Source organism: Chiroxiphia lanceolata, chromosome 1 (genome assembly GCF_009829145.1).
Source record: "Chiroxiphia lanceolata isolate bChiLan1 chromosome 1, bChiLan1.pri, whole genome shotgun sequence".
Classification (NCBI taxonomy): domain Eukaryota; kingdom Metazoa; phylum Chordata; class Aves; order Passeriformes; family Pipridae; genus Chiroxiphia; species Chiroxiphia lanceolata.
Window position 1 is genome coordinate 48,893,214 of NC_045637.1, and position 26,322 is coordinate 48,919,535.

General features: G+C 45.9%; 1 protein-coding gene across 1 annotated transcript; it reads right to left on the reverse strand.

The window, feature by feature from the left end:
* Nucleotides 1–968: 968 nt before the first annotated feature.
* On the reverse strand, nt 969–26,147 carry GATA6 (GATA binding protein 6). Its single transcript, XM_032699340.1, has 7 exons — nt 26,031–26,147; nt 23,769–24,697; nt 20,255–20,421; nt 16,835–16,960; nt 15,359–15,446; nt 15,117–15,223; nt 969–7,050 (listed from the first exon to the last, which is right to left on the reverse strand). Exons 2-7 carry the CDS (start codon nt 24,676–24,678, stop codon nt 6,883–6,885), a joined length of 1,566 nt encoding a protein of 521 aa, XP_032555231.1. The 5' UTR covers nt 24,679–24,697; nt 26,031–26,147; the 3' UTR covers nt 969–6,882.
* Nucleotides 26,148–26,322: the final 175 nt, after the last annotated feature.

Genomic DNA, 26,322 nt, shown 5'->3' on the forward strand with positions numbered 1-26,322 from the left:
AGAAGGGAGTGTTGCTGTCTTTGGGAGACTGTTTCAGGCTGAAAAGTTCCTAACAGTTTAAAATAAAATAAACTTAAATGAATCTTGTGACATACTTCATTAACACTGTGAAGAACAGAGGGTATGCCTTATTTCTTGTCCAACTCATGAAAAGTCAAAGACGTGCCCCCAGGCCAGGTGTAAAGAGTGTTGGGACAGGTGGGTCTGCCCAGACCTCATAGGTGCAACTTTTCATCTCTGTCACTGATCTAGAGGTGGCCCATCATCCCAGCACTATTTTTAATAAACTTTGATTCAGGTAAAATGGAACAATCATAGGCAATTGTGGATTATGGTAGAAAAAAACCAGAGAGTAAAAGATCTAATTTTAAGAAAACGTAGACACGTGCACACGCACACACACATGTGCGCGCGCACACACACACACACACACATAGAAGATGGGGATCCCCAGCTTGCCAGAGGTCCTTCCAGGCTCAGAAAAGGCCAGTTTCAGCTTCTTGGTCCTCAGGTACCTTGAATTACAGTGAGCAGAGCCTGCCCATGAGCAGCTCCTAAAGATGCTGCAGTTGAGGCACAGCACACCTCCCCTCCATCAGGCCTCCTTCCCTCTCCCCTCCACAGGCCCCTGGCCAAACACACACACCCTCTCCTGTCAGCAAGGCCACTCCTGGGAGGCATGTCTGCCAAGCTTGTGCAAAACCCCTTCAGAGTGGGAGCACTCACCAGGATCTGCCTGGCTGGTTTGGGGCTCCTCTCTACTGCAAAGGGATCAGATGAATGACCAGCCAAACAGACAAAGCTCATCCCCACCCTCTCGTGCCACAAGACCGGGTCCTCTGCAAGCAAGGCACAAAAAGCAGCATTATTTTAAGTGTTATGTATTCCCATGAGAGGAACAAGTAGAATTTGGATCCCAAGTGGGGTTCAGTGCACTAACAGAAACCTCCCATCGTGCTGGTTTTTTTTTTTTAAATTGCTACATTCGTAAGACGACCCACATGCCTCTGTTCCTTCTTCAGGCTGTGGTCTTCACAGCATCAAAAGGTCACAGACTGAAGACCTGCAGACCGCAGTCTTCAGAGGTTTCCTTCCTGCTTCTCCAAGAGCAGGGGCTGTTTAGCAGCCCCTGTCTGCTATGCCATAAGAGGGGACAGAATTTCATGTCTCGTTTGTTCAACTTTGAAACATGGCCTTTTCTTCTACAGAACTCAGGTTGTATTTAACAGGAAACAATAAAGATGTGGGACAGTTTTAGAGAGGAAGTAGGACGTTTTAGGTAAGCAAAAAAATAATTACTTATGCTGAAACTGGGTCAAAACACCACAGTGTTTACCACGGCTCTCAGGAAGAGTGCCATAGTTTTTTTAATAACAACAAAAATTCAAGATCTCAGCATTGGGTCTCATCCCAAAAAGTAATACGGTTTCAGACAAAATGGAAACTAATACAGCCTATAAATCATGATGCAGCAGATGTAACCCGCTCAGTCCTGAACCCAGTCACTTTTGGTCAGCTAAAGCTGGTCTTCCAGCCAGCTTTGTTGCAATGACAACAAGAGATTGAGCACTTGTCTTCCTCCCTTGCTATTGCTCCCATCACTAATTATGTTCGCTGTTTCAGCTGAAGCTAAACGATCGTTTTAATTAATCCAGCTTCACCTTCTGGCCACTGGATCTTGTCACGTCTTTCTCTACGAGGTCAAAGGCCTCCTAGCACCTATCATTTTCTCTCCATGAAGGGACTTACTATATCAGTCACATTTTAGTCTTCCTTTAGGTATTCTAAGCAGACTGTGGTCTTTAAATTTATCAAGACTAGATATTTCCCCCAGTTCATCAATTATTTCAGTGGTTCTTTTCCCTACCTTTGCCAATTTTTAAACACTCTTTTCAAATGTTGATGCCAGGTCTGGATGCAGCATTCCAAAGTAAAATTACCTCCTTACTCCAACTCACTGTTTTCTTGATTCTTTGTTCAAGGGGTAGATTAGCGCTTTTGGTTACAACATTGCTTTGACAACTCTTGTTTGACTGCGTATCAACCCAGACACCTAAATTTATAGGTCAAAGGTTGGACTTGATGATCTTGAAAGTCTTTGCCAATCTAAATGATTCTGTGATTCTGTGAAATTCTACTCCCCTCTCCTACATATGATACCAACTTCCATCAGATCTCTTTAAGGAAAGATTAAGAAGTGTTTCCAAAACACATTACAAATACACAGTGAAGACCTCAAGCCTTTTGCAACATGTGGAGCAGAAGGCACATGAAACTGCTCCTCAAGCCCTCAGTTTCCTTCTCGCTGGCCCACTGCAATAACCCTTGCCCTATATTTTAATACTGAATTCAGTGTGTTTGACACAACCCTGGAATGTCCAGTGTATACAGATTTAGGAACTGGAGGATCTGTGAGGAATGAAGTTCATGACAGCTGGATAAAGGAAGATCTGGAGCTGTGAGCACACAGAAGAGTTGAAATCCATTTCGGGTTTCTGCAGCCTATGCTCAACTAAGGCTCACAATAGCAAGGGCAGGGTGTTACTCCTAAATCCCTTCTTCTCTTAGATAGAAGCAGAAGTTACATTATTTTTGTGCAGGAACAGATACTATATTACTCAAGTTCTATACAGGAAATCAGCTACTTTGGTTCCTTACTTCACACACAGGTCCTTGCCCGCTGATCATTCACATGAAACAAAGTCCACTTGCAGTTCTAGAAACAGACAGGTACCTATTACTCCCTTTGGGCAGCATCCAAGGCTGCTTCTCTTTGCTTTACCAACCCAAACCCAGCAGCTGTTGCACCCTCAAGTACCTCTACAGCACTCGAACCACAGCAGTATACACCCTCAATGCCATGCTGAAAAATACCACTCTGAACAGTAGGGATTTCAACTTATTTCAAGCAATTTGAACAGGAAAAAAAAAACTACGCTTGAGGGTGTCAGGAAGACTACTAAAACAGAATCTAGAACCTAGGGAATATTGGATGCCAGAGTAACACACGTGGCCAGGAGCAGTCTTATTTTGGAGGGCCACCCAAGCAAATTTGAGCCTTTGAGTACTGTTTGGTGGGGGACCCTAAAGCAGATGCTTTGGGACACTGGCTATTTAATTTTTACTGTTTTCAGAGAAAAGGTGCTAAAGTGACAAGTAGCCATATGCCTTCTTTTTCCCCACAAATGTCAATTCTGAAGCTTCATGACAGTACTAAAGAGATGCTCTGGGGTCAATCTGGCTTGTTCAGCCTCACTAGTACCCAAAACTCATGGTCAAACTCTTTCTTTGTTCTTCCTCAGCCCACCCCAGGGCTGTCACTGAAGAGAAATGGGGATAAGAGAGGAAAGCAGTGATACTGATGATGTATGAGCCACAGCAAAGTCCAGCTCACACACTCAGAGAGCTATGCCAGCTCAGCAAGACTAAAATGAAAAAAAAAAAAAGAAAAAAAAGAAAAAAAGAAACTTTTATTTCATCTAGGAGTAGCAGCTCCAGCAATCAGTACACTTGGAGAGGAGTTTTGGTAAGTAGGGATGTACTCTTCTTACAATCTTTTTCTATGTAAAATCATAACAAGGCACCTGGCTTTGAGCTCCTCAGCACCTATACAGTAAGGCAACATGGTACTGCATCCCCCTTTACTCTTACAAAGGGTTGAAAACCTGATAGCACTACTTCTGGTCCAAGGAGGCAAAGTATTCCATTCTTGATTTGTTGATGGAAAAAAAATTGGAAATATGGGGGGGGTTCTATGGTTTCTTTCCCCCTAAAAGAGCATTTTCATTGTCAGATCCAAGAGGAAGGCTCATATGTCCCCTGCAAGACTTACTACCTGTAGGAACCACCCTAAGATAGACCCTGCGTCAAGGTGGTGCTGAGAAGGGAGCAGGGCCTCTTAGGAGTGCTCTTAAATTGTGCCACAGGGTTTCAAAGCAATGTGGCCTTCCACAGGCTGCCAGCAAGAGCATCAGCAACCAGCAGCACAAAACTGGAATACGCTGCTCTAAACCTCCTGTTTTATGATAACTCCCAGAAATGCAGCTCTTACATACCCAGCAAGTATGAGTTATGTGCTAGGCTCTTCAGGATTGGCACACCAAATTTCACCCCAGCAAGAAAAAGGGAAATAAAAAAGGATGCCGACCCTAGCTAAGGCTGAACACTCTGCAACACCACTTAGCAACAGCTTACTGGAAAATCACAAGTAAGGGCATTTTAGTCAATAAACGCTTCAAAACAAAGGATATTCACCCTCTTCTCCACATCTGTTGCTTTCTAAACACAGTGTTTCTCCACATGGTTCACCTTGCACTTAGATAGGTATTTATTTTTGTAAATCACAAGATCCAAGGCCCCAGGGCTAGCAGGGCTGGGGTACCTGGCCACATCAACCCACACGCAGCAAGGATGTGAGGTAGCCCAGTACCAAGTGTGGCACGAGGGTCACACCAGGAAGGGTGAGTGATCCCCACTCCTGGCTGGCCACAGCAACTTAAACCCTAGGTAAGGCTTGGCCTGACTCCTTTTTGCTGTTTTCCTGCTGCGGCTGTACAGCATCATTCATTCCATGGTCCTCACAATACCCCTGGGGTAAGGAGGTAGCCTCAATGGCGAGGTTTGAAAACCAAGGGGCAGATTCTTGGCTGCTGCAAGTCAGCACAGCTTCACTGCAGGCCAAGGAGCTACCAAAATTCACCTAAAAAAAGATCTGGCACAGAGAGGCAAAAAGATGCATTGCAGCCACTCTGCAGGTCACTGGGTATGGAGGTTGGGCATCCTGGCTTCCCAGTCCAACAGTACTGGTGACATAGCTGGAAATGTCATACATGGCAGTAAGTCTTGCTCCAGTCAGCTGAGCAATGAAGAAAGAGGACCAGTTCTCAGAGCCAGCAAAAGGTTTTCCACTTCCCTCAGTATCTAAAATTCACTGTCTTCTCTTTTCAGCAGCAGTGCCATCAGTTTTTGGTGCCCTTCCCCTTTGGTCACCAGAGGATGCCAGCAGGCAGGCAAAGGCTCTGCCACTCAGCAGTTGTGTCTGCAGTGGGTGACATTCTGGTATTTGTCCGCTCACCACTGGGTAGACCCTTTAGCTATGGTGTGAAGGCCAAGAAAAACCATGATAGTCCTCACAGGGCATGGGCCCAGTTCCCCAGACGTCAGAAAAATCTCACGTGTGCCTATGTCAAGCCTATATTCATAGGTGAAGGCCCTAGTTTTACATATCATCAGAGGGTATATTGAGGGAAGCTGCAGAAAAGCCACACACAATGCAGACTTAGATAGGCAGAGCAGGCACTTCAGCTGGAGACCTTTGGGCAGCCATCAGACATGCCGCCTGTATCAGGTACATTTCCATAGCTTTTAATGTAGCATAACAATTGTGTCTGAGAAAAAGGAGAAGGCACACTGCACAGAAAAAAAAAATCCCAAAATGATACCCTTTTATTTTTAAAGCTCTGATGAAACAACTTTCCAAATGACATCCCACTTAAAAACCAATGGAAACCAACCTAACTATATGTCAGTCACACTATACAGATTGCATCCTACATTTTCAAGATGCCTTCAAGATATCTTCTGTAGTATTTACAAATATATCAGTTAGGTAGTAAAGGTTCATTGCAATTTGTTTCTTTCCAGCACACAGTTACTCAATGGCAAAAAAAGCCTTGGGGATGCATTTGCATTTTTGTACAACACTTTTGAGCAAATGGCTAGGGCAATTTTCCTGAGAGAAGGCTTGTTCTTTGAAACTCTTGCTTTAACAACTGGAAATACAGAAAGTGGATGCATTTTTGTTGAGCTAAAAAGCCTAAGGATGCCTAGTTAAGTTTTTCTTTTAAATTACTTACGTACCATTAAGTTAAAATGTTTACATTCATTCGTATAAAAACCGTTGTTAAATCTTATGCAAATGATTTAACACTGATTGCTGCAACGCAAATTGCACTTCTTTAAAAAAATTATTGTATATATGGAAGAAAAATATCTGATTGCTACCCTGTTTACAAATTTTGACTGACTCTATACAGTTCAGCCAGAAAATATGAACTTTCATAAATCTCAGTCACAGTGTACTTTAAAAGTTATATCGTAGTCTTGCAAAGTGAGTAAATATCTTAAACCAGGAAAAAACCAACCCCAAAATCTCCTTAACCAGCTGGACCTTGTGGGACTTGTACCAAACATTGTGATTTCTTCCAGGGGCATAGCTGGGCTCTGAGGAGCAGAGCAAGGCACACTGAAGACGGAGGGCAAAGGAGGGAAGAGGTCTGACAGGGCGAAGATATCAAATGTTCAGTGCAAGAAGTCTGTGCCAACTCAAGCCACACGCACTTCTGTCACTCATTAAAAAGTATCTCACTATCTCTGGTAATTAAAGTCTTTGCTACTTCCTCCCCGACAATGATGGCTTCCACCAAATTCTTAGGGGAAAAGGCGATGAGAGAGTGAAAACAACTATGCAATCAGAAAGGCAGCGCTGCTGGGTAAGTTGAAGATGTATTTCTGGAATCCGTCAATAGGTCTAGGTCTATATGTTCTTTTTTTTTTTCTTTTTCTTTTTTTTTTCTTTTTTTTTTTTTAATTTGTTTTGGGGCTTTTGAGGGTTTTTTTGAGATTGTAAGGCTGCATTAGCTATCCTCCGGTGGTCATTTGCTTTCCCTATATTTTTCTTGCATAGATGAGGAACTGGATGCTTTGGCAGAGCCTCTTTCAGAGGTTGAAAAACACCTCTGCCACCAAGGCTCAAAAACTATTTCAGAGGAATGGTCTTTGCCAGCACTCTTGCTTCTGCTGCAACCGCTCCACAGGAGAAACTGTGTGTGGACGTCTGGGGACTGCCATGCAGCACCAGGATCCAGCTTCACTCACATCAGGTCATGCCAGAGCCAGGGCACACCAGGGATCCTGTCTCACAGATGCTGTCACTTCAGCCGTGGAGGTCAGGCTGACTCCTGTGTATAGCCCATCTTGACCTGAATACTTAAGGTTGCTGCTTTCAGGACTGGTGCTCTCTCCTGGGCCAGACATCACTGATGAGCTCGCCTGGAGGGAGGGAGAGAACAAAGAGAGAGGCATTGAGCAGGTGAGCTTTGCACACACTGGGTGCGAGTGAGAGCACAGCAGGCCCAGGGCACAGCCATTATCCCAGGATTTCTGCAGAAAAACACAGTTTGCCCTCTGCTTGCCCCTGTGCCTCCAAATCCTGAAAAAAACCATGTCTCAACATCAGCTCAGTCACTGAACCCTGTTGATGGGAGAGATATCTGTGTTTGGAGAGGTGGAAAAGAAAGCACGTGATGCGCACAAAAACCTGGAAATCAGATCGTGTGGAAGAAGCCCGTGTGTGTGTGTCCCACTGCCCCCTACTGAAGAGACATAAGTGACAACACCAAAAATGTGATCTGGGAGTGGTGGCATCTGTAGTTTTTCCTCCACAATTGGAGAAGCCTGATACATCCCAATTCTCCAGCAGTAGATATGTAACACCTCCTGGAAATCAGCCTTCTTTGGGTCCCTCAGACCCTGAAATGCCTAAAATCATTCCTCACCTTTCAAAATGCTAACCATGACCACTTCAGCCCTGGACACTAAAGGAGATGCTCTTTAATCTCCGGTGGAGAAACACTATGCCTTTGAAGCAGGAACCTTTTTGTTCCGCTGCCTATACAAGATAATGTGCAGGGGAGCCCTGGTAGGCATGAAGATGAACCTCTGAACTGCACTGGAACCAGTCCATTTATTTTAACAGAGAAATGGAGAGTTACAAAGACAAAGGAACAATCATTTTTTCCATGAGTCTGAGCAGATCTACTAAAGAGGAAAAATTCACTGTGCCAGACAGAGAAGGGGCAACATTTTCACCTGATAAAGGAAATGTTTAAGAGCTGACTTCATGCAAAATTAACCCTTGGATATGTCAACTTTAAAACCTTAATTTACTTGTTAATGGATAGCCTTCAGATGAAATTCCTTAAAAAAAAAAAACAGGCTATCCTAAACTGTGACTGCAGAAGCTTCCTGCCTGCTGTTTAAGTGAAAAGTATACATATTTAATCATTTTACAAGAGCAGAGCTCTTGGCTCTCCTGGACCTGTGCCAAGCTAGCAGTCCTGACACAGGAAAAGCAAGGCTTCATTTATTCAAAGGTAATTTCCAAATGGTGTAGTGCACGGTTCTTTTTGCCATGCTTAACCCAAGGAAAACCTCACCTTCTGAAAGAGATTCTCACTGTTAGCAGTCATTTTTTTCTGAAATAACATAGACTGCAATATTTTCTTTAGCTTTCATTAAAATGACTGACAGCCACTACTCTTCCACCCAATCATCAACCCCAAATCCCACTCCATTAGTCACTACCCAGAAACGCAGAGAAGGAAGGAAAAACTGCCCGTCCCCCAAAACCAGCCAAATAGCTCTCTCAAATATACAATTGCCAACCAATGATAATGAATCTCTGTATTTTCTTTCTCTGTGACTGTGCATGGAGAATTCAATGAGGCAGGTTCCATGTCATCCTTTTCATCTGGTTTTGGTCTTGCATCAGCCTACCCTTCCAAAGCCTTTTTTTTTATTTCTAATACAACAAATAGACTTCTGTCAGCACAAAATACATAATTTTTAACAGCTTCAGAGTCGTCTCCCCACCTTGGAAGAAGGATTTAAATTAGTGTTGAGCAGTGTTTGCTCAACTTGAGCTAAAAATACTTAAGGGCTGCTTTGAAAGGTTCTCGTTTGCCCATATTTGCCACTGTTGTTCCGGTAGGCAAATACCTTATCAGTACCTGGTTTTTTCCAGGCTTGCAAAGTGTAATTCACTCTTTTCCTGATTCAGCCCTGCAAAGGTGGCATGCATGGACCCACAGTTTCCACGTGGGATTATCAGGTACCCCTCCCTCGGGCACCCCAGAAGGGAGGACATGGAGGCACGTCCTGTTTGAAGACTGCCCATCCCTGCCCAACCAAGGCCGGATCCTGCCTCTGTTGAGCCAGAACGGGCAGGACCTGGGCAGGACTGCCAGGCCTGGAAACCCCACCCCGGTAATGTCATGACAAATCCAGGCAACTTGGGCAGCTCCCAAAGTGAGACATGGAAAACAAACTTCAGCTCATGAAAAGGGACGTGACTGAATCATGGCTCTGTTTCTGAGCCTTCCTACCTCTGCTTTTACTTCTCCAGCTTTAAGGGATGGAAGATGACAGAAGTTGCACTTAGTTATTAAAAGACATTTGTCACCTAGAATAAATAAACTGAACAATGCTGCTGAAGTCAACAAGATCTAATTCACAACAACTGGCTCTATCAGTAAAAAGGTAATGCATTTGTTTTCATTGTTGAAATCTGGTAATAGAATAGGTAATCAATTGCTGGTCAGCTTCCTGAGGAAAAAAAGAATGAAGCCCATTGGGAAGACACTGCCTCTCAAACAAACTGGAAGGTTGTGTTTGTATCTGCAAAGGTTCTTTTTATCCAACCAGCGGGAGCTGGTCAGGAGTCATTCCCCCGGTAGGTTGTCCAGATCAGAGGACCTGCCCACCATGTGCACAGGGAGACTTCTGCTAGAGCCACAGAGGGATTCAGACACCTAGATCATACCCAAACCTGCTGTCAGCACCTTGGAGCCGAATTTATCCCTACTGAAGCTGCTCCAGATCAACACCAGGCTGCTCAGCCTGTGCTGGTCAACATCAGCAGCTCTGGTTGAAAGAGTCCTGCTTTCTTCCATCCGCTCCTTTCTGCACCACCTGCCCACCACAGAAAGTAGGAAGAGAAGAGAGGCTCTTTTCCCCCTGGCCTTCTCCCACACCTCCACAGGCAAGAGGGAAATGCTCTGGGCAAGGATAGCTGGAGGGGGTGGTGAAGGGCCCTGATCCAGACCTTTGCACTACCAGATAGACCTTTGCTCTATCCATTTCACAGGTTCAAAATGCTCCATGAATTTTGGACATTACACTAAGTCTGTAATAAGCAGAGTCTCAGCTGAGACTCTCTTCCTCCTCAGTTAGCCTAGTTTAGTTTTGCTACACTTAAATGATAACCATAGTCAGCCAAAACACATTTGCAAAGACTGCTTTCGCATATAAGGTGCTGTGCCAAACAGTGGAGTTCCTAATTTTCCAGCCTCAGCCTCCCTGCAATAACTGCCATCCTCATCAGGAGCACATTTTCCCAATACTGTCACTGCCTGGTTTCTGAAGAGCAAGTCTCAGCACTGCAAAATGACGGCTTTTTTTTCTCATGTAACAACCCTCTTAGTACACAAAATTGTCATTTCTCATTAGTCCAATTGATCCTTTTGTTTATACGGCAGACGTGTAAGTTTACATATCTTCTAATCTCTCCTTTGTATTATAGCAACATAAATCTGTGGTTAATACTTCATTAATTTCCTAAGGGAGGCAACTTCCAGCATGGCTTGGAAAACTGATGACCCCACTGCTGTCAAGGGCTGTATGAGTAACTGACTTTATTGCTTTGGCAATAAAACAAAACCAAGCAAAAGGTATGTGTCCATATGCATATAGAATTTTGGGGTAGAAGGAAAAATACTTTTTCCTTGGTTTTCCCTACTGAAACAAAAAAGATGGATTGCTTCCTTCTGTTTCATACAAAAATGAAATGCTCTCTTTTGGATACAAGTACACAGAGCAAAGAAAATTAATGACTCCATGTATGAAACTGGGGGGGAATAAAGTAGCTTCCCATTTTGTTCAGGAGTGAGGACTAATGCAGAAGAGGTAGGAGACCAAGAAAGATTTAAATTAGAGTGTCAGATCTGCCACAATGCCCTGTCTACCACACTATTTGGTATGGTTGCCATGTTCCTCATACCTCCTCTTGATCTTATTCCACCTGGTTTAGATAAATATTTATTCATACCAGGACTGAGGCACCATGTTCCCATTTTCCAGATGAAAGTCCTACCAACCATGGCTGATGAGTCTTTCTTGTGGCAACTGCCTCAATGGCTACAAAATTATCCTATAACAATTGAAATCTTATTGTCAAATAATCTGAAGAGGACATTCAACTTTCCAGTATCCAGGTGGCTAGTACACTGTTTTAAGAGATGGAGTCTCTGGTTCATCCAGACTCTAGGACATACTGCATGGAGCCTGATTCCCCTGCATGAATGTCCTACCCACTTGCTGCCTTAACAGGAGCTAACAATACCATCTCTAACCAGATCACGAATCTTCTTCTGAAAACAAAAGAAAGCAAATGCAGGAGAAGCTGTCCAGATAATCCAGCCCCATCTGTTTGGCATTTTGGGGACAGTTAAAACTGCGTTTTCCTCCTACCTCACCACCTGCCAAGGCCATCTCAGTCAGCTCTCTTACTTCCCACCCTAAAACACCAAAGAGCCAATCCTCTTTGTTCTTGGAGGTTGAGTAAACCTCCAAGGGAAGTAAGCACTTGTTTTACCTCCTATGTTATTCTGTGGTGTATGATTATGGTCCTTCTGAGAAAGCTCCAAACTGGAGGCAAAGGACAAAGGAAAGACTTCTCAACGAAGAGCTCCCCTGGTGCTGCTGAGCCTTTCCTGACATCAGGCCTGGCTCAAGGAGCCTCCATGTCCTGCCATAAAAAGCAGATTTTACAGCAGGTTTCATACTGCCTTTTATCCTAATAAGGGAATAAAGTCCTTCTGGTTATCACAGTTGTTGGAGCTCCTGCATGGAAATGGACAGGTTTGCACTACAGACCATGCCCTTTGTTTAGTTACTTATTTGGTGGAGCTTTTCTCTGTACAGTTTCAGCAGCATCAAAGGGAGACCAGGTATAAATGCAGATGCAGACTGCCTAAAACCTTAAAATCTTTTTACAGGGATGTAAAGCAACTTCATATATCATGCAGCTGGACCCTTTCCATATTAGTAACACAGGACACCCAGTACTTATACTTCTTAGGAAAACAGAAATGGGCTTAAATCCTAGATCCAGATGTGAATTTGGCAAATAGTCCCTTTACAATGGGACAACAAAATGTCTCCGATCCAAACACTTCTATACTTTTGGATGTTTGAAATCAACTTTGCCCTCACAAAAATTCATTAATCATATCTTTTAAATGTTTAAACTTCAGTTAGAACATAAAATCAACATTTAAGGTTCTTGCTAATTTGTCTCAAAATTGGCATCATGTAAGATTCCCTCCATGAAATGGATATTCTCAAAGACATTGCCAAGAGTAATTGCTGCCCTTCTCTTTTTCTGCCCTCTCTTCTTTATTTTACTTTAAGAGAGATAAAGAAAGGTAGGGCAAAAAGTGAATGTTACTGACACAAATGAATTCTGCTGAATTTCATTTCCATTAGATTTCTACATAACTGGAAACTTTTTTGGCAGCCTCCCATAAAAGGCATAATAAATTGCTTTTCTACCAGTACAGGAATTCATTTTCTCTGTTTCATTTAGCAACAATATTGCTGTGAATTTCACACAACAGTTTCTAAGACGTCATCAGATTTCTCTGCCTAATGTCAATCTGGCATTTTTCCCCTCTTCACCGAATAAAGGCTAGAGAAGTGAAAACCGAGCAAAACAAAAACAAGTTGCCATGCCTGTTGTGTAACGTGGGGAATGAGCCAGGTTTTCTCTTCCAGCAGGTGCCTGTGTTTCGGCTATGTCACCAGGACCAGTAACTGGAAATCAATGCTGGTCTTGTTAAAGTGACCAAAGATTACAGAGACGGGATTCAGCCATCTGAGGGTTTTTTCCCTCCTGACATAACCTGGAGAAGTTTATTCTCCTTGTGCAAAGCCATTGCCGATTCTAGGAATAATTACAAACCTTTGACCTATCAATGGATCACCTCAAAAGGGAAAAATAAAAATAATCAAGGAAAACAGAAGTCTAGTAGAGTATCTTTACTTCAGCATGTGATCAGATTACAGGCTGCCTCACTCTAAAATGCTGACACCCCTTTCTTTACTCATGACAACTTCAATGGGCTTTATGAGTGCTCAATCCCTTTCATGGGATTCAGGTCCCTAAGAAATTATTTTGCATCCTTTGCAGTCAAATTATGTCTGGAGCAACAGGATCCAGTCTTAACAGCCACCTCCTTCTAATTTCAACCTCCAGTCTCCCTGATCCTCAGTGCTTTGAATTACAGATTCTTGGACAAAGCCAGGAGCTCAAGTGAAGAACATGAAGACGTCTTCATTTACATAGTTACAGGGCTGGGGTGGAGGGGTGGGAGATCAATAGACCTTCACACAGTTTAGGAGGGAGTCGGGGGGATGCCCATATATTGGGTTGCTGCTGCAAATTCCCCTCTACAGTGTGTCATAGCCTCTGTCCATTACTCCCTTTCATTGAAATTTTTCATGACAGGGAGGGTATTTGCAAATGCTTTGCATATGCAAGGCACATCTGATCAAATCGTGGTGAGGAAAAAGCTGTGCAGGTTTTATACCCACAAAACTCCACACAGCAGAATTATATTAAAAATGGTACTATTACAATTCTAACATAAAGATTATTAATAACATGTTTGATATACTTTTCTAGGGAGAAGGACTACAGAAAGGAAGTCAGGCTTTAGCCAGCCAAGAAGGCAACAGCATAGTGGAAATGGGATCTCATCTGTATGGCCTCTCCTTCCCCAGGCAGCACGTGACCGTGCTGCCACAGCCTACACCACTGCCTTGGTCTCAGCCGGGATTGTGCCTCCATTTCTACCCATTATATAAATCTCAGGGTCACTGGTACCGCTTAAGGTAATGTAAGGAAAACTTAAGGAAAATTTGGCTACATTTTTTCCTTTGCAGATATTAGGGGAGAGCCTAAAATAGTGCGTAGCAGTTCACTGGGGAAGTCTGAAACTCATTCTGAAACTGAAACAGTTCACTTTTCAGTTGGTCTTTCTCTTTCTTTGATCTGATCTGTTTATTTTATTGGATTGACAGGGTTTTCTCATGTCAAAGACAAGCCCTTTTAGTAATATCCTAGTCTCATAGGATCCAAACCCCAAACCCAGTGCCCCTGAAATTGGGTGGCCCTGTCAGTCCACAAACAATCACATTTACTAAAAAATGGGTTTTTTCTTCCCCTTGTACAATGAAACTTTGCACATCAGAAATTTAACTACTGAAAGTAATTTGGATGTTGGGAACGCCAAGACATTGAAAAATAGTTATCATAAACAATGTCTCCATTTTGTCAATAAAGAGCTACAGAAAGCCACATTAGGAAAGCTTTTCAAAGAAATTGTGTGGCAGATTAAGGGATACAGAAGGCCGAGAAGTGAGTGTGGATACAGATAAGTCTAGCGAAGGGGTTAGAAAATAATCTACATGAAGCTTCACAACTTTAGCAGTAGTATTTATCCCACATGCTAACTGAGTAAGAAAGGAAGTTTGAGATGGCTGGAGTACAAGACATAAAATAAAACCTAAAGCAGGGGATGATCAGCAGTCCTCTGGTGCCACTCTGGAGCTCGGTGCTGCCAGATGCTGAGCATCTGACCCCTGAGGAGCTATCTGTGGGGAGAGGGCTGAACCCCTGTGCACTGCAATCAGCAGGACACTCCAGCCTGATTTCAACTGGGTCTGGATCGAGATTTAATCACACATTTTAGTTTTACAAAAAAGCTTTTATGGTTCGCTTCATACAGCAGGACAACATTTTGCTGGGGTTTACCAGGTATTCCGGATAATGCGTAAAAATGCATATATATATATGAAATAGCTTTTGAAAAACATGCAGCAGTGCCTGGAACTATAAATTCTTATCAAATCATATCAGAAAAAAAGGGGTACATGCACAATTGTTTCTTGAAAGGATCAGCTGGGCATGATTTATTGTCTTCCCTCCTAAAGAAAACCTTTGAAATTAAAGAACCTGAACATCTCGAAACAAAATGTCTGGGGTTAAGCTGTGGTTAACTTAATCATAACAATTATATAGATCTTAATAAAGAGGTTTGTAAAGTACTTCAGCTTGTCGCTTTGTTTACAGCTATATGTGATATCCTCTGAAAATCTTGTTCCAGTATCAGCTAACAAAACTGGAAAGTTTATTTAGATTATTGTTCTGCTAGATAAGATAAAAGCTGTGATAACACTGCGCAGTGATCAGCCTGCTTACAGGTACAGACACTTACCCCGGAGGCTGCAGTCTGTGCGCTGGGAGAAGCAGTTTTGCTACAGTCATCTGAGTTAGTAGAAGATGTGGATGTTGGAGTCATAGGAACTGCAGTAGTACTGTTACCTGAAAGATTGGGAATTCGTATTAAAAAGAAATATTTTCCAGCCAGGGAAGAAACAAAACCCCTGAAAATAAACAAAAAAACCCAAAACAACTATAAACTACTGCCATTACACTTTCTTCTCTTTTTATATTTACCAGAGCATGCCTTTGATTTATTTATGTTCTTAGGTTTTCGCTTCCTCGTCTGAATTCCTTCTTTTTTCATAGCAAGAGGTCGAGGAACCTGAAAAAATTAAATTTCCACACCAATCATCGAGTTGCATATGTACCCTAATATCAAAAATCAAAATACACTAGAAGATCAAGTGTGGTCTTTGAAAATGCCTCTATAGCAACTCAATTTTTCCTATGCCACAGTTCAGATTTTATAAAAAGTTTGCATTTTATTTGGGCAAAGCAATGGTTTGATTCAAGGGAAGTTTCAGCTGAATAAAAAAAGTAGGGAAACTTCTTGATGTAAAGTAGATAGAAAAACAGCATACATTTAGGGAAAACCAGCATCATTCAGGAATAGGTCATAAGAAATTAAACTGGATGGGGTATATCTGATCTTTGACTGTTTATTTCAGTCAGTTAGGAATTATCTCCAGTGCCTGATTCTGGAAAGGAAGACTGCATATGAGAAGAAAAAATACTCCTCAACCTGTGGACCAGCTGCACAAACCAGATCATCACCAGTAAATATCTTAGGATGGAACCTTTAGGCCATAATCAACCTAGTAATTTTTCTTATAAGCAGTTCTGCCCCTAATACAGATTTATATTTTCCAAATTTATATTTATACTGATAAATTTATACATGCTCAAAAATAACTGTCGTGTTCTGTGTCATCACAATGATAATCATTATACAGAAAAAATCGATTGAAAATATATTTTAACTTAATGACAACACCAGTGTGGGGAAAGACAATTCAGGTGCATGCTTACTGTCATTATAATGTTTAAACCAGTGACATAATTTACGTTTTTCTTGAGGCCTAGACCATGTCTCAATCACTCCTAACGCCCTTGCTCTTCAAACACTTCTTGCTTGACCATAACGAAATCCACAGGGGTATCACCTAAAATATACTCCATCACATTCAGGATAGAGGTTTTTTTTTCATCTTTTATTTCCTAGCAAAGGCTGAAATTGCATTTAAAGTTTTGTTGGCATAGCTATCGCTTGAATTACGTCTGAAGTTTTGTTGGCATAGCTATGAAAAACTGTCTTATTAAAGGTCTGGGGTTTTTCTCCCCACTGAAGAGCTGTTTTAAATCCCAGTGGCAAAAAGACCTCTGCTGTTCATTCAGAGGTTGTTACTTTATAAAAATTTGTTGAGAGACTATAGTGGCAAACACATAACTTGTCAAAAGCACAGCATGCTAAAGTGGTATAAGTATTTTCTAATGTCACACAATTTTCAGTTGTTTTATGCGTCGTTTTTTAACTCCATGGCCCAAGCCACGAGTCAAGACCATTAGGATCAACAGAAACATCTCCCTGACCTGAGGATGCTTAGTGCCAGCCCCCAAAGACCCCAGGTACTTGCCAGCGGGAGGACCCCCCCTTCCCCAAAGGAGCACCAGAGCTGGCAGGAAATCTCCCTCAGCAAAGCAGCCACTTACCCCATGGAGCTTCATGTAGAGGCCGCAGGCGTTGCAGACGGGCTCACCCTCCGCATTCCTGCGCCACAGGGTGGTGGTCGTGGTGTGGCAGTTGGCACAGGACAAGCCCAGCCGCCGCGACGAAGGCTGGAGGTAAGCACAGGCAAACGTGCATGAACAGGCAGGCAGGAGCACATGGTTTATGTCTTTATGGTTTATAAGAAGTACTTTAACACATGGTGTGGGGATGGTATGAGATTTTTTTTGTCATATCTATGAGCAACATCCCAGAATTAGGACAGAATTATCCTCATTTCAGAGAGTGGAAAGCTGATGTGAAGAGGTACTGAGAGTGCAACCCCAGGCAGTCACGGCAGAGGCACAATTCATATTTGGGAGCTGCTGACCCAGAGACCTGTGTTCAGACCTCCAGGCATTGGTTCTTCTTCTAGCAGGACAGAGAGGAAACATCTCCATTATAGCTCCATCCAGCTGAGGAGAAGGCACATCACTCCTGTGCCGCCTTTCCAGCCAGTTCAGTGCACTCTCTCCTGTGTGGTGGGTGAAGAGTGAGCTCTGATCCTGCCACTGATAATCTCAACTCATTGGAAAAAATCAGTCACTTTAATCACCTGCCTTCAGTGGCACTGCAGCTGAGAAAAACTTTCCTGGGCATCCGAGGGGTAACACGTACAACAGCATTATCTCTGTAAAAAGATCTTTTTATCGTCACCTATTTTATCCTCACACAAAAAGCAATGTGCCTTGGGAGTGCATTTTACAGAGCAGAGCTTCCCCTCAGCCAGCAGAAAAACTGGAGGGTGACAACAAGGTCCCCATGGCAAACAAGCCATTTATGACACTCTTCCGTGGAGTTTGGAGCCAAGATGAAGCAATCTTATATCAGAAATAACCGTATAACCTAGAGCTTTATGGCCACAGGCTGTATATCATAAGCGAAGGCAGTCCTCATAAACATGTGAAATGAAGGTGAATGGGTTATAAAAGTTCCTGTAACAAGTGATCTCTTTTACGTTCATCACAAGCAAAGAATTCCAGCTACATCATAAATCTAGTCTTTTTCAAAGTATCGCATTGTCAAAAAAAATATAAAAAAATCTGTGCCTAGCTCTGTGTCTGGCAGCTGAACAAGTTTACATGGAGAAGTCAGTTTTAGAGGATTGCATTAATCTTATTCTGACTATAAAGCACCTATAACTGAAATTACTAACTTAAGGGTACAATGCCCTTCCTCTTGAATCATTTACTGCTGGGTTGTTAGATGTAACTGGGTCACCTTTGATACTGCAGATCTGCCTGCCACTTGGGAAACTGATAAAAATGTTTTGAGAACGAAGAATATTCCAGAGCAATAACTGAGTTTCTTTAACTTTATCTGTTTGAGTGTCTCTAGCAGTAAGCCATGATTTTACACCGCGGCTCCGAAAGAGCTCCAGATTAAATACAAATTTTGTAATCTTGAATCAGTAATCCATTATCAATTGCACTGAAACCAAAACAAACCACCCAGCCAAGTGTAATATAGGCTGAAGTACACACATATAGTTCTTAATCTTAAAAATCCAAGTCTCATGAAATTTTTGACCTCGCTATTAAATATGTATGCACACAGTGTTCAAATCACACCCTTGATTCAATAGTTTTATGTGCATCGAGTAAAAGAAAGCTAGTCTTAAACACATATGCTTTATTTTCTTTCTTTGATAGTGAAATGCTGTCAGATGTTTCACTCTGTTAAATCTTTTTCTTTCCTATGCAGCCTGGTATAAATCTTCATATATTTTATTTCAATAGCTTTAGCTTATTCCCGCATCTAAACAAACAGGGGAATTTTGGCATGTTTTGAAGCTAAAATGACTTTTCTGCTGCAGGAATTTTATCAGAAACTTCGGGGCAATCTAAACATATTTAGCGTTTTCAAAACATTTTCTCTTCTCACCTACATATTTCCACGGTTGATTTATAGTTATGGGCAGGGTACTCGGTAGGGGTTGTTACGCAGAGCTATTTCAGAGTTATTTCGCTGAGGTGTCAGGCTGAAATCAGGCTGTAGTCTGACTCTGCTTTAGTCTCCTCACCCCCACCCCTCCTCCTCAAAAAAAAAAAAAAAAAAAGAAGAAGAAGAAGAAACAGAGAAATGCTAGAGCCGAGTATCAGCTACTTGAAATCTGCCTTGGGCCAGGGTGCCACAGTGGGGCTCTGATGCGTGAGACAATTAGCAGATCTGTTCCCTCCGCTGCTGCCTTTGTTGCCCGCGATAACACCTTGTGTCATGAAATTTACTGAACGACCAGATAGAAAAAACGGGCACCTAGCAGTAATTAACGTCTGGCTTAAAGTTAAATTAACTCTTTGGCTTAAAAAAAATGCCTTTAAGCAGGGGCGGTTTGATTCTCGGAGCGCTTACTGTCTGCTCGGGTCATCGTTCGTTTTGTTTCCCCTCGCTCCGGTAAGGACCCTAAATTCAAAGGGTTGTGAAATAAAGAGCGGTAGACTTTGTAACACAAGGAATATGGTCAGGGAGCGAAGCAGCTGGCGTGACTGAAAGGCGCTTGAAAAGCTGACGGGTTTGATACACTGTCTCCATACACAGGGGTCCAAACATCAGCTTGGATTATACCGGCGTGATTTATTGTGGCTCACTCGGTAACAGCCATTACTGAAGAGCATATTCTTTCTCGCTGCTGACCTCCACCCAGATTTGCTAAACATAATGTGCAGTTCCCGCTTGTTAAATTTTCTCCTTGCCTATTCAGTGCCAGCCTGAGTTATAAACAGGGTTTCTGGTTTGTACTATTTATTTCCCCCCCTAGTTTTATGAGTATATTTTTAGAAAAATTGTCGCTCATTTCTTAGGAGTAAAACAAAACAAAGGCTATTATCATTGTTTAAACAATTGGTTTTCTTTGAATTATATACAAAACTTGCTTACATTCCCAAGGATCGAGCTGTCAGCAAACAAAGCAGGTCTGGAGAAATTCCTAGCCCTCTGAACAAACACTTTCCAACCTTGATTTTTTTTCTTTTGGAAATGCCCAACATCACTAGCACAAATTTCTTCCAAGTCACTGAAGCCCCCCTCACTGATGGGGTTCATAGCTCAAAAAGCCAGGCTGGCCCATGCCCCATGTACAGCTCACTGGGGAGGCAGAGGGCGATTTCGCCAGAGCGAGGCCTGAAGGTGGGTCCGAAGCGGTTCCCAGAGGGCGGCCAGCCCTTTTGCTCCTCATCGTGACTAGTTTGGCCTGCAAAACTGGTCAGGAGCCCCACTCGGTTTTGAAGCTGGGGAGACCACCAGGCTAATACACTCTGATTGCTCTCCCACATCCTTGCCCCCCGTTTCTCCCTGGTTAGCGCTCACTGGGGGTTCCTTGGGGCCCAGTTCCTCTCGCCCACCTCCTCCCCTCCCTCCCCACTCACCACTCTCTTTTGAGGCTTGATGAGGGGTCGGCTGAGGCCGTTCATTTTGGTGTAGAGCCCGCAGGCGTTGCACAGGTAGTTGCCGGTGCCATCTCTCCTCCACAGCGGGGTCTGGATGGATCCGCAGTTGACGCACTCCCGGCTCTCGGACAGGTCCTCCAGCAGCTCTGGGAGGCAGAAGGGAGAGGCGGTGGGGCACGGCCGCAGGCGGGCGCGGAGCCCAGCGGAGCCCCGCGTAGTGCGGCCCCGGCCCCGCCGCGACGAAGGACTAGCTGGCAAGCAACCGGCGCTGTTCAGCCCTCGGAAAAGCAATTCCCCGGCAGCGACGGAGAATACGAGGTGATTTTTTACAAAAATCCATCCCCTTTTTCCCCCTTTTTCTTTTTTTTTTTTCTTCTATTTATTTAAATGTACCGACCCCGGCGCAGCCTTTGCTTTCCAAACCCCAGCGGAATCGGTGCGCCCCGGGACGGGCTGGGGGACACCGGCCCGCCGGAGCGGTCACTCCAGGCCCTCCTTGCACTCACGTCGGGATTTGGCCCTTGGGAAAGCCGGCCGGGGTCCGCGAAACCCCCGCCGTGGTGCCCACCGGGTGGAAAGGGAGGTGCGCTTGGCTTTTGAGGGGAGCAGAGAGGGGAGTTAGATGCCTGCCAGAATATCCACTTGCAGAGCCACCCTGGGAGCTGGATATAAGGAGTGGTCGTTTTGCCCAATATTCCCCATGGTCGAAGCTGGGCAAGAACTTTTTTACCCCGACTCTTATTTTAAATGCCTCACAACTAGTAAAGCTTTAAATTTAGAGGCAGAGTTTGAGGTTCTGCTGTGCCAAGGTAGCGACGGGCAGCGACCACTTTGCCTCGGCTATTTGGTGAAATTCGAGCTAGTTGGTAGGAAACGGAGGAAATGGAAAAATACGCGGTATTCTGCCTCCTGCTTTCATAGTTACTGAACACTGAGAGGAAAATAAGGTCTAAATGCACGGGGAAAAAAACCCAAGAGAATCCACCTATAATAGCTGACACCTTCACCTCTGCGAATCCCTGTTCTGATTCAACTCCCCATATTTCAGAGAGGGGAGGGAGGAATAAACACGGTTTCTACGTGGACGGTGCCACGTTGTGCAGAAATAAAAAAAGGAGATGTTTTTTCGATTTCTACAGCAGTTGTCGAGTCGAAGCTGGGAATGTCTGTTTCAGACTCAAGAGCTTCATCACTGATTGCTTTTTCTTTTTTTTTTCTCCCTCCGCTACCTGCTTTAATTCATCATTGGTTTATTCTTTTACGTTTCGCTGTATAGCGAAAAAGAGTTTAAAACCTCGAGCAGCTTTGGACACAGGGCTGAGGTGCCACGGCGGGCATTCAGCTGGGAAAGAAGCGGCCTTTTGGCCCGCACCCACCCAAATACTTTTCTCTCCTCTCTTCGTTTGCAAATTATTAGGCGCTAAAGAGGAACGGGCACACGGCACAGTCCAGAGAGCACAGTTCAACTGACATTGTCAGCGAGTAGCTCTTAGCACATCGCTAAGATTAATAAATCTTTGCACTAAAAGCGCCATAGAAGACTAATCAGGAAAATGCTTAAGGTTTCAAGGACGCTGGAAGTTAAACAGTTATTTTTCTCAGCTATTTACTTTATAACATTGCCTTCGTGCCTCCAGAAACAGATTCTGCCGTGACAATAATTTTCGGGCATTTAAAAAAATTTTTTCTCTTACCACGTAATACATTTATCTTCAAAGAAAACAAAATAAAGTTTTAATGTTAGATACTGTTTTAATATCTCTACGAGTAACATTAAACAAGCTTTGTCAAACTGTCTAATAGATAGCCCAAAAAAATATATTTCCTCTACAATTTCCCCGACAATTTTCCTACAATTTTGAAAAGGGAGTACGCGTGGCTTCGGCTTTGCTGGCGCGTTTTGCACTGTAGGACCGGAAAACTCGCGTGGCCCAGGAACCGCGGACTGCTTTGCCCCGCGTTACACCGCGATGCGGCTCCACTGACACCCGTCCTTTCCCTCATCGAAAAATTGGCTAGCTCGTGCCCCACTGGTTCCCAGCACTGGGAAACAAGGGCAGGAGAGAGACCCCCGGGACCAGGGAAAGCTGGTGTGCTCCTCCGCGGCTGGCTTGGCACTCCTGCCCCAACCTCCTCCAGCGCCCGCCTCCTTCCCTTCTCTGCTCCTTCTTACTCATCCTTCTCTCCCTTCCGCGAGATTCTCCAACCCCATGTCCCTCCCGGAAAAAGAGAAACAACAACAAAAAGCCTAACAACGAAAACCCCAACAGATTTATTTTTCCTTCATCGTCTAGTTTTATAACTTTTGGAAACTGAGTTAAAAACTCAAGTTCCGTGTCACCCCGAGACCCGGTTTTTCTTAGCACCACTACTTCTCTCTGTTATGTTATTAAACACCAAGTGAGAAGCTTAAAATGCTTAAATCTACCGGGTACCATCGAGAGAAGGGACGAGCATCAAGTATACCCCTACAGAAAGATAAAAAGCCATGGGGTAATTATCCACAACACTACACTGAAAGAAAATCACGGTGTCTATAAAATATACCCACCTGGTGGGTAGTTTACGATTAAAGCAAGTGCTGATCAAATCTGTGTATGCGCATGTGTATGCATACACACACGTATATAAAAACATATACATAATATATATGCATAATATATAAAAATATGTATACATACCCACACACACCTCTCTATACACCTTTATTTATACATACATACATATATTCTAAAGCTAAAGAAACTGCAATAATCGTTAATCTTTCTACCTCTGACTAAATCATTGCAGCTCAGCCTCCACTTCTACAATTAATTTAATGAAGAACTTCCAAGTTCCAAGAACTTCCCACACTAAAACAAAAAATAAGAACGGGACACCTCGGAAACGAAAGGAAAACCCCATCAGAAGGTGCTGTATTTTAACAGCAGTTTATAAATGAGATTTCCTAGTTCATATCCAAAGTTTTGCTTTGTTGGTTTTCTCTTTTAACGAAGCAGTGTTTTGTAATTGAAATAATCCAAAATGGGTTAAAGGAGCCCTAGTAATTTTCGTTTACGCTACAAGAAAAACCAATTTGCAGTGAATTCGTCACCATTTCTCAGCCAGATAACCACACATAGGAAAAGGAGGAACGTAAGGGTTTGGAAAAATTAAAAACTAGGTTTAAACCGGGCAATTCCTTTTGGGATCCCTGGGTTTGTAACTCCGATCGCCGTAGTCCAAACAACGCTGTTTTGGGGGTCTATGTTCCCTCCTAATCCAACACAAAGTTGGAGTGAGAGCTACCTTCACTCCAAAAAGCCATGATGTCGGGACTGCCATCCTGCCACAGGCACCAGGGCCGCCCCACGCCGTCCCACCTTGCCAGCGAACCCCGCGCACTCCGGCACCCCCGTGGCCCCTCCAGCGGGCAGCCCTGGCATGCGGCGACCCTCCCTGCCCTACCCTACCCCGCCCCGCCCTTGCCCGCGCCCCCGGCGACGGGTCCTACCTGCGCTGGGTGCCCGGACGGGGATGGGGGCGGCCCGGCCCTGGAGGCAGTGCAGCATGGAGTTCTCGAAGGGCGCCGTGGGCCAGGCGGGGGTGAGCTGCGGCCCCACGTAGGACGTGTAGGGCCCCGGGTAGGAGCCATTGAGCGGCCGGGCCAGGGGGCTGTACTGGTCCCTGGCGCCCAGGCTGTTGCTGTAGGCACCGGGCTCCCGGGAGGCCCCGTTGGCCACCGGCGGGCTGGGCGAATAGGGGAAGCGGCCCGAGGGGTGGGAGCCGCCGCCGGTGCTGTACGAGGGGCTTTCCGCGGCTGGTTGGGACCAGACTGCGTGGCCGCCGCCGGGGTGGCTGGGCTGAGCCGCCCCGCTGCCTTGTAGGTACGGCAGCGTGGGCAGCATGGAGCCCACGCGGGTCGTGGGCACGTACACGGGTGAGCTGGGTGTGGAGTGCATGAAGCCTCCCGGAGATCCGTCGTAAGGCGTGGGGCCCTGGGCGGCCGAGATGGCGAGGGTCTGGTACATCTCCTCGGGTTGCTCGGCGCCGAGGGCGCTCAGCTTGGGGCCGCGGCTGGACCAGATCAGCTTGTTGGTTTGGTCTAAGTCCGCGAAGAGCAGAATGTCCTCCCAGCTGAGCCGGCCGGAGGGGTGGGGGGCCCCGAAGTGCACGTAGGGGGCGAGCAGAGACCTGCCTTCGGCGGCGGGGGGTGGCGGCGGGGCCGGCCGGTGACTGTCGTCGGTCTCCGGCCGAGGAGTCTTGGAGGAGCCGCGTTCACCCTGGGAGCCGGAGGAGGACGAGGAGGAGGGGGGCGAAGGAGGAGACGGGCGCGGCTCCCTGGTGGCGAAGGGGCAGGAGGGAACACCGGCGTCCGCAGCGCACCGCTTCACCGCGCACCAGCCGCCTTCAGCCACGGCCATCCAGGTCCCCTTCTAGCCGCTGGGTGTGGAGGGGGAAAGGGGAGGAGGGGAGGAGGAGGAGTGGAGATGGGGGTCCGCAGGGCAGGGCGGGGAAGGAGGACACAGAATAGCAGGGAAGGGGGGGAGAGAGAAACAATAATAACAAAGTTTGCAAACAGGACAGCCCGTCTCCCTCCCATAATGAGATTCATCAGGGCTTATCTGGACCCTCTGAACGCTTAATCAGTCATGTCGCCTCGGCGCTGTTGTCCCTCCCCCCGGAGGTATGGGATCAGGCAGACCAGGTCAACACGGGCCGGGAGTCGCCAAGTCCCGCAGGGCCAGGGCTGCGGCTTCGACGCCGCTCCCCGCGCTGCGGGCGGGCTGCTCCCTTCTCCTTTCGCATCCCGGGCTGCGGATTTGAACATGAAGCACGCCGGGGAGAGGTGGGCGGGAGGGCGTGGGGAGAGAGGGGGGAGAGGGACATTTTTCCCTGTCTGTGCCGCAGCCCCTTCCTTGGCTGCTGTCGTTGTTATGATTATTTCAATGAATGAGTCATTTGACTCGGTTCCACCGAGAAAACAATTAGTAAGGCGATCCCTTTAAGGTTACTTCTCCGGAGAGCAATGTTAGCTTTTCCGCACATCGCCTCGCTTGTTTGCTTATTTCCAGCCCAAGGTCACGGAAAGGAGGAGAAGGAGGAGGCAAAGGCACCCCTGAGACGGGAGATGCGCACGGCCAGGCGCCGAAGTGTGCGCGGCGGCGACGGGACACGGACCGGGGCAGGGGCCGGGCCGGGTGGGATGTGCCTGCCGTGGAGGCTGGTGCCAGCGGACAGTCCTGGCTAAGGGCCTGCCTCCAGTCCGAGCACAACTCTCGGGGCTGACACCCGTCTCGAGTCGACCGGTCTCAGTTCGGAGCCGCCGGCATGAGAGAGGCTGGACAGACAGATGGACACAGAGCGGCCGGTGCCCAGCCTCAGGGAGAAGGGGCAGAAAGTGAAAGGGGACGCGGAGAAGTGACAGCAAGAGAAGCGGGCGGTGAGGCTCTCCGCTCTCAGCCCACCTCAGGGCTCTTCAGATAGCCATAGGCACAAGAATACAGGACACACACAGAGCCCCCTCGCAGACAGTCACCAAATACGTCTCTCCCTCCTGCGAGGTAACTGGGAGATAAGACTCCGGCAGATAAGGGCTCCAGGCACCGGCATCGGATATTTGCCCACAGAGTCTCCCTCGGGCTCCCCCAGCAAGGCACAGCCGCCGCTGCGCCGCGCTGCCCTCAGAGCGGCCGAGGGCGGAGAGGCAGGAGCAGAAGAGCGAGGAAGAACAAGGGAAATCGCGGCGAGGCAAGAAAAGAGAAGGGGGCCAAACCTGGTGCCGATGCCCCGCATGGGGCCGGGGCGCGAGGCCGCGGCGGGCGGTAAATCCAGTGCGGCGGGCGTGAGCGGCGGCGGCGAGTCCGGCGGTGGCGGCCGCCGGTTCATGTATAAAAAGGAGAGAGGAGGCGCCTCTCGCAGCCCTGCCGGAAAACTGCAGGCAGCCGGCCCTGATTGGGCTCGGCCAGCCCTAAACAAACACGGGACTCCGCAGGGGTGCCAGTCCCGGCGGCCAGCCGGCCCGCCGCGCCGCAGTCCCGGGGGTGGGGTGCCCGCAGCTACAGGGC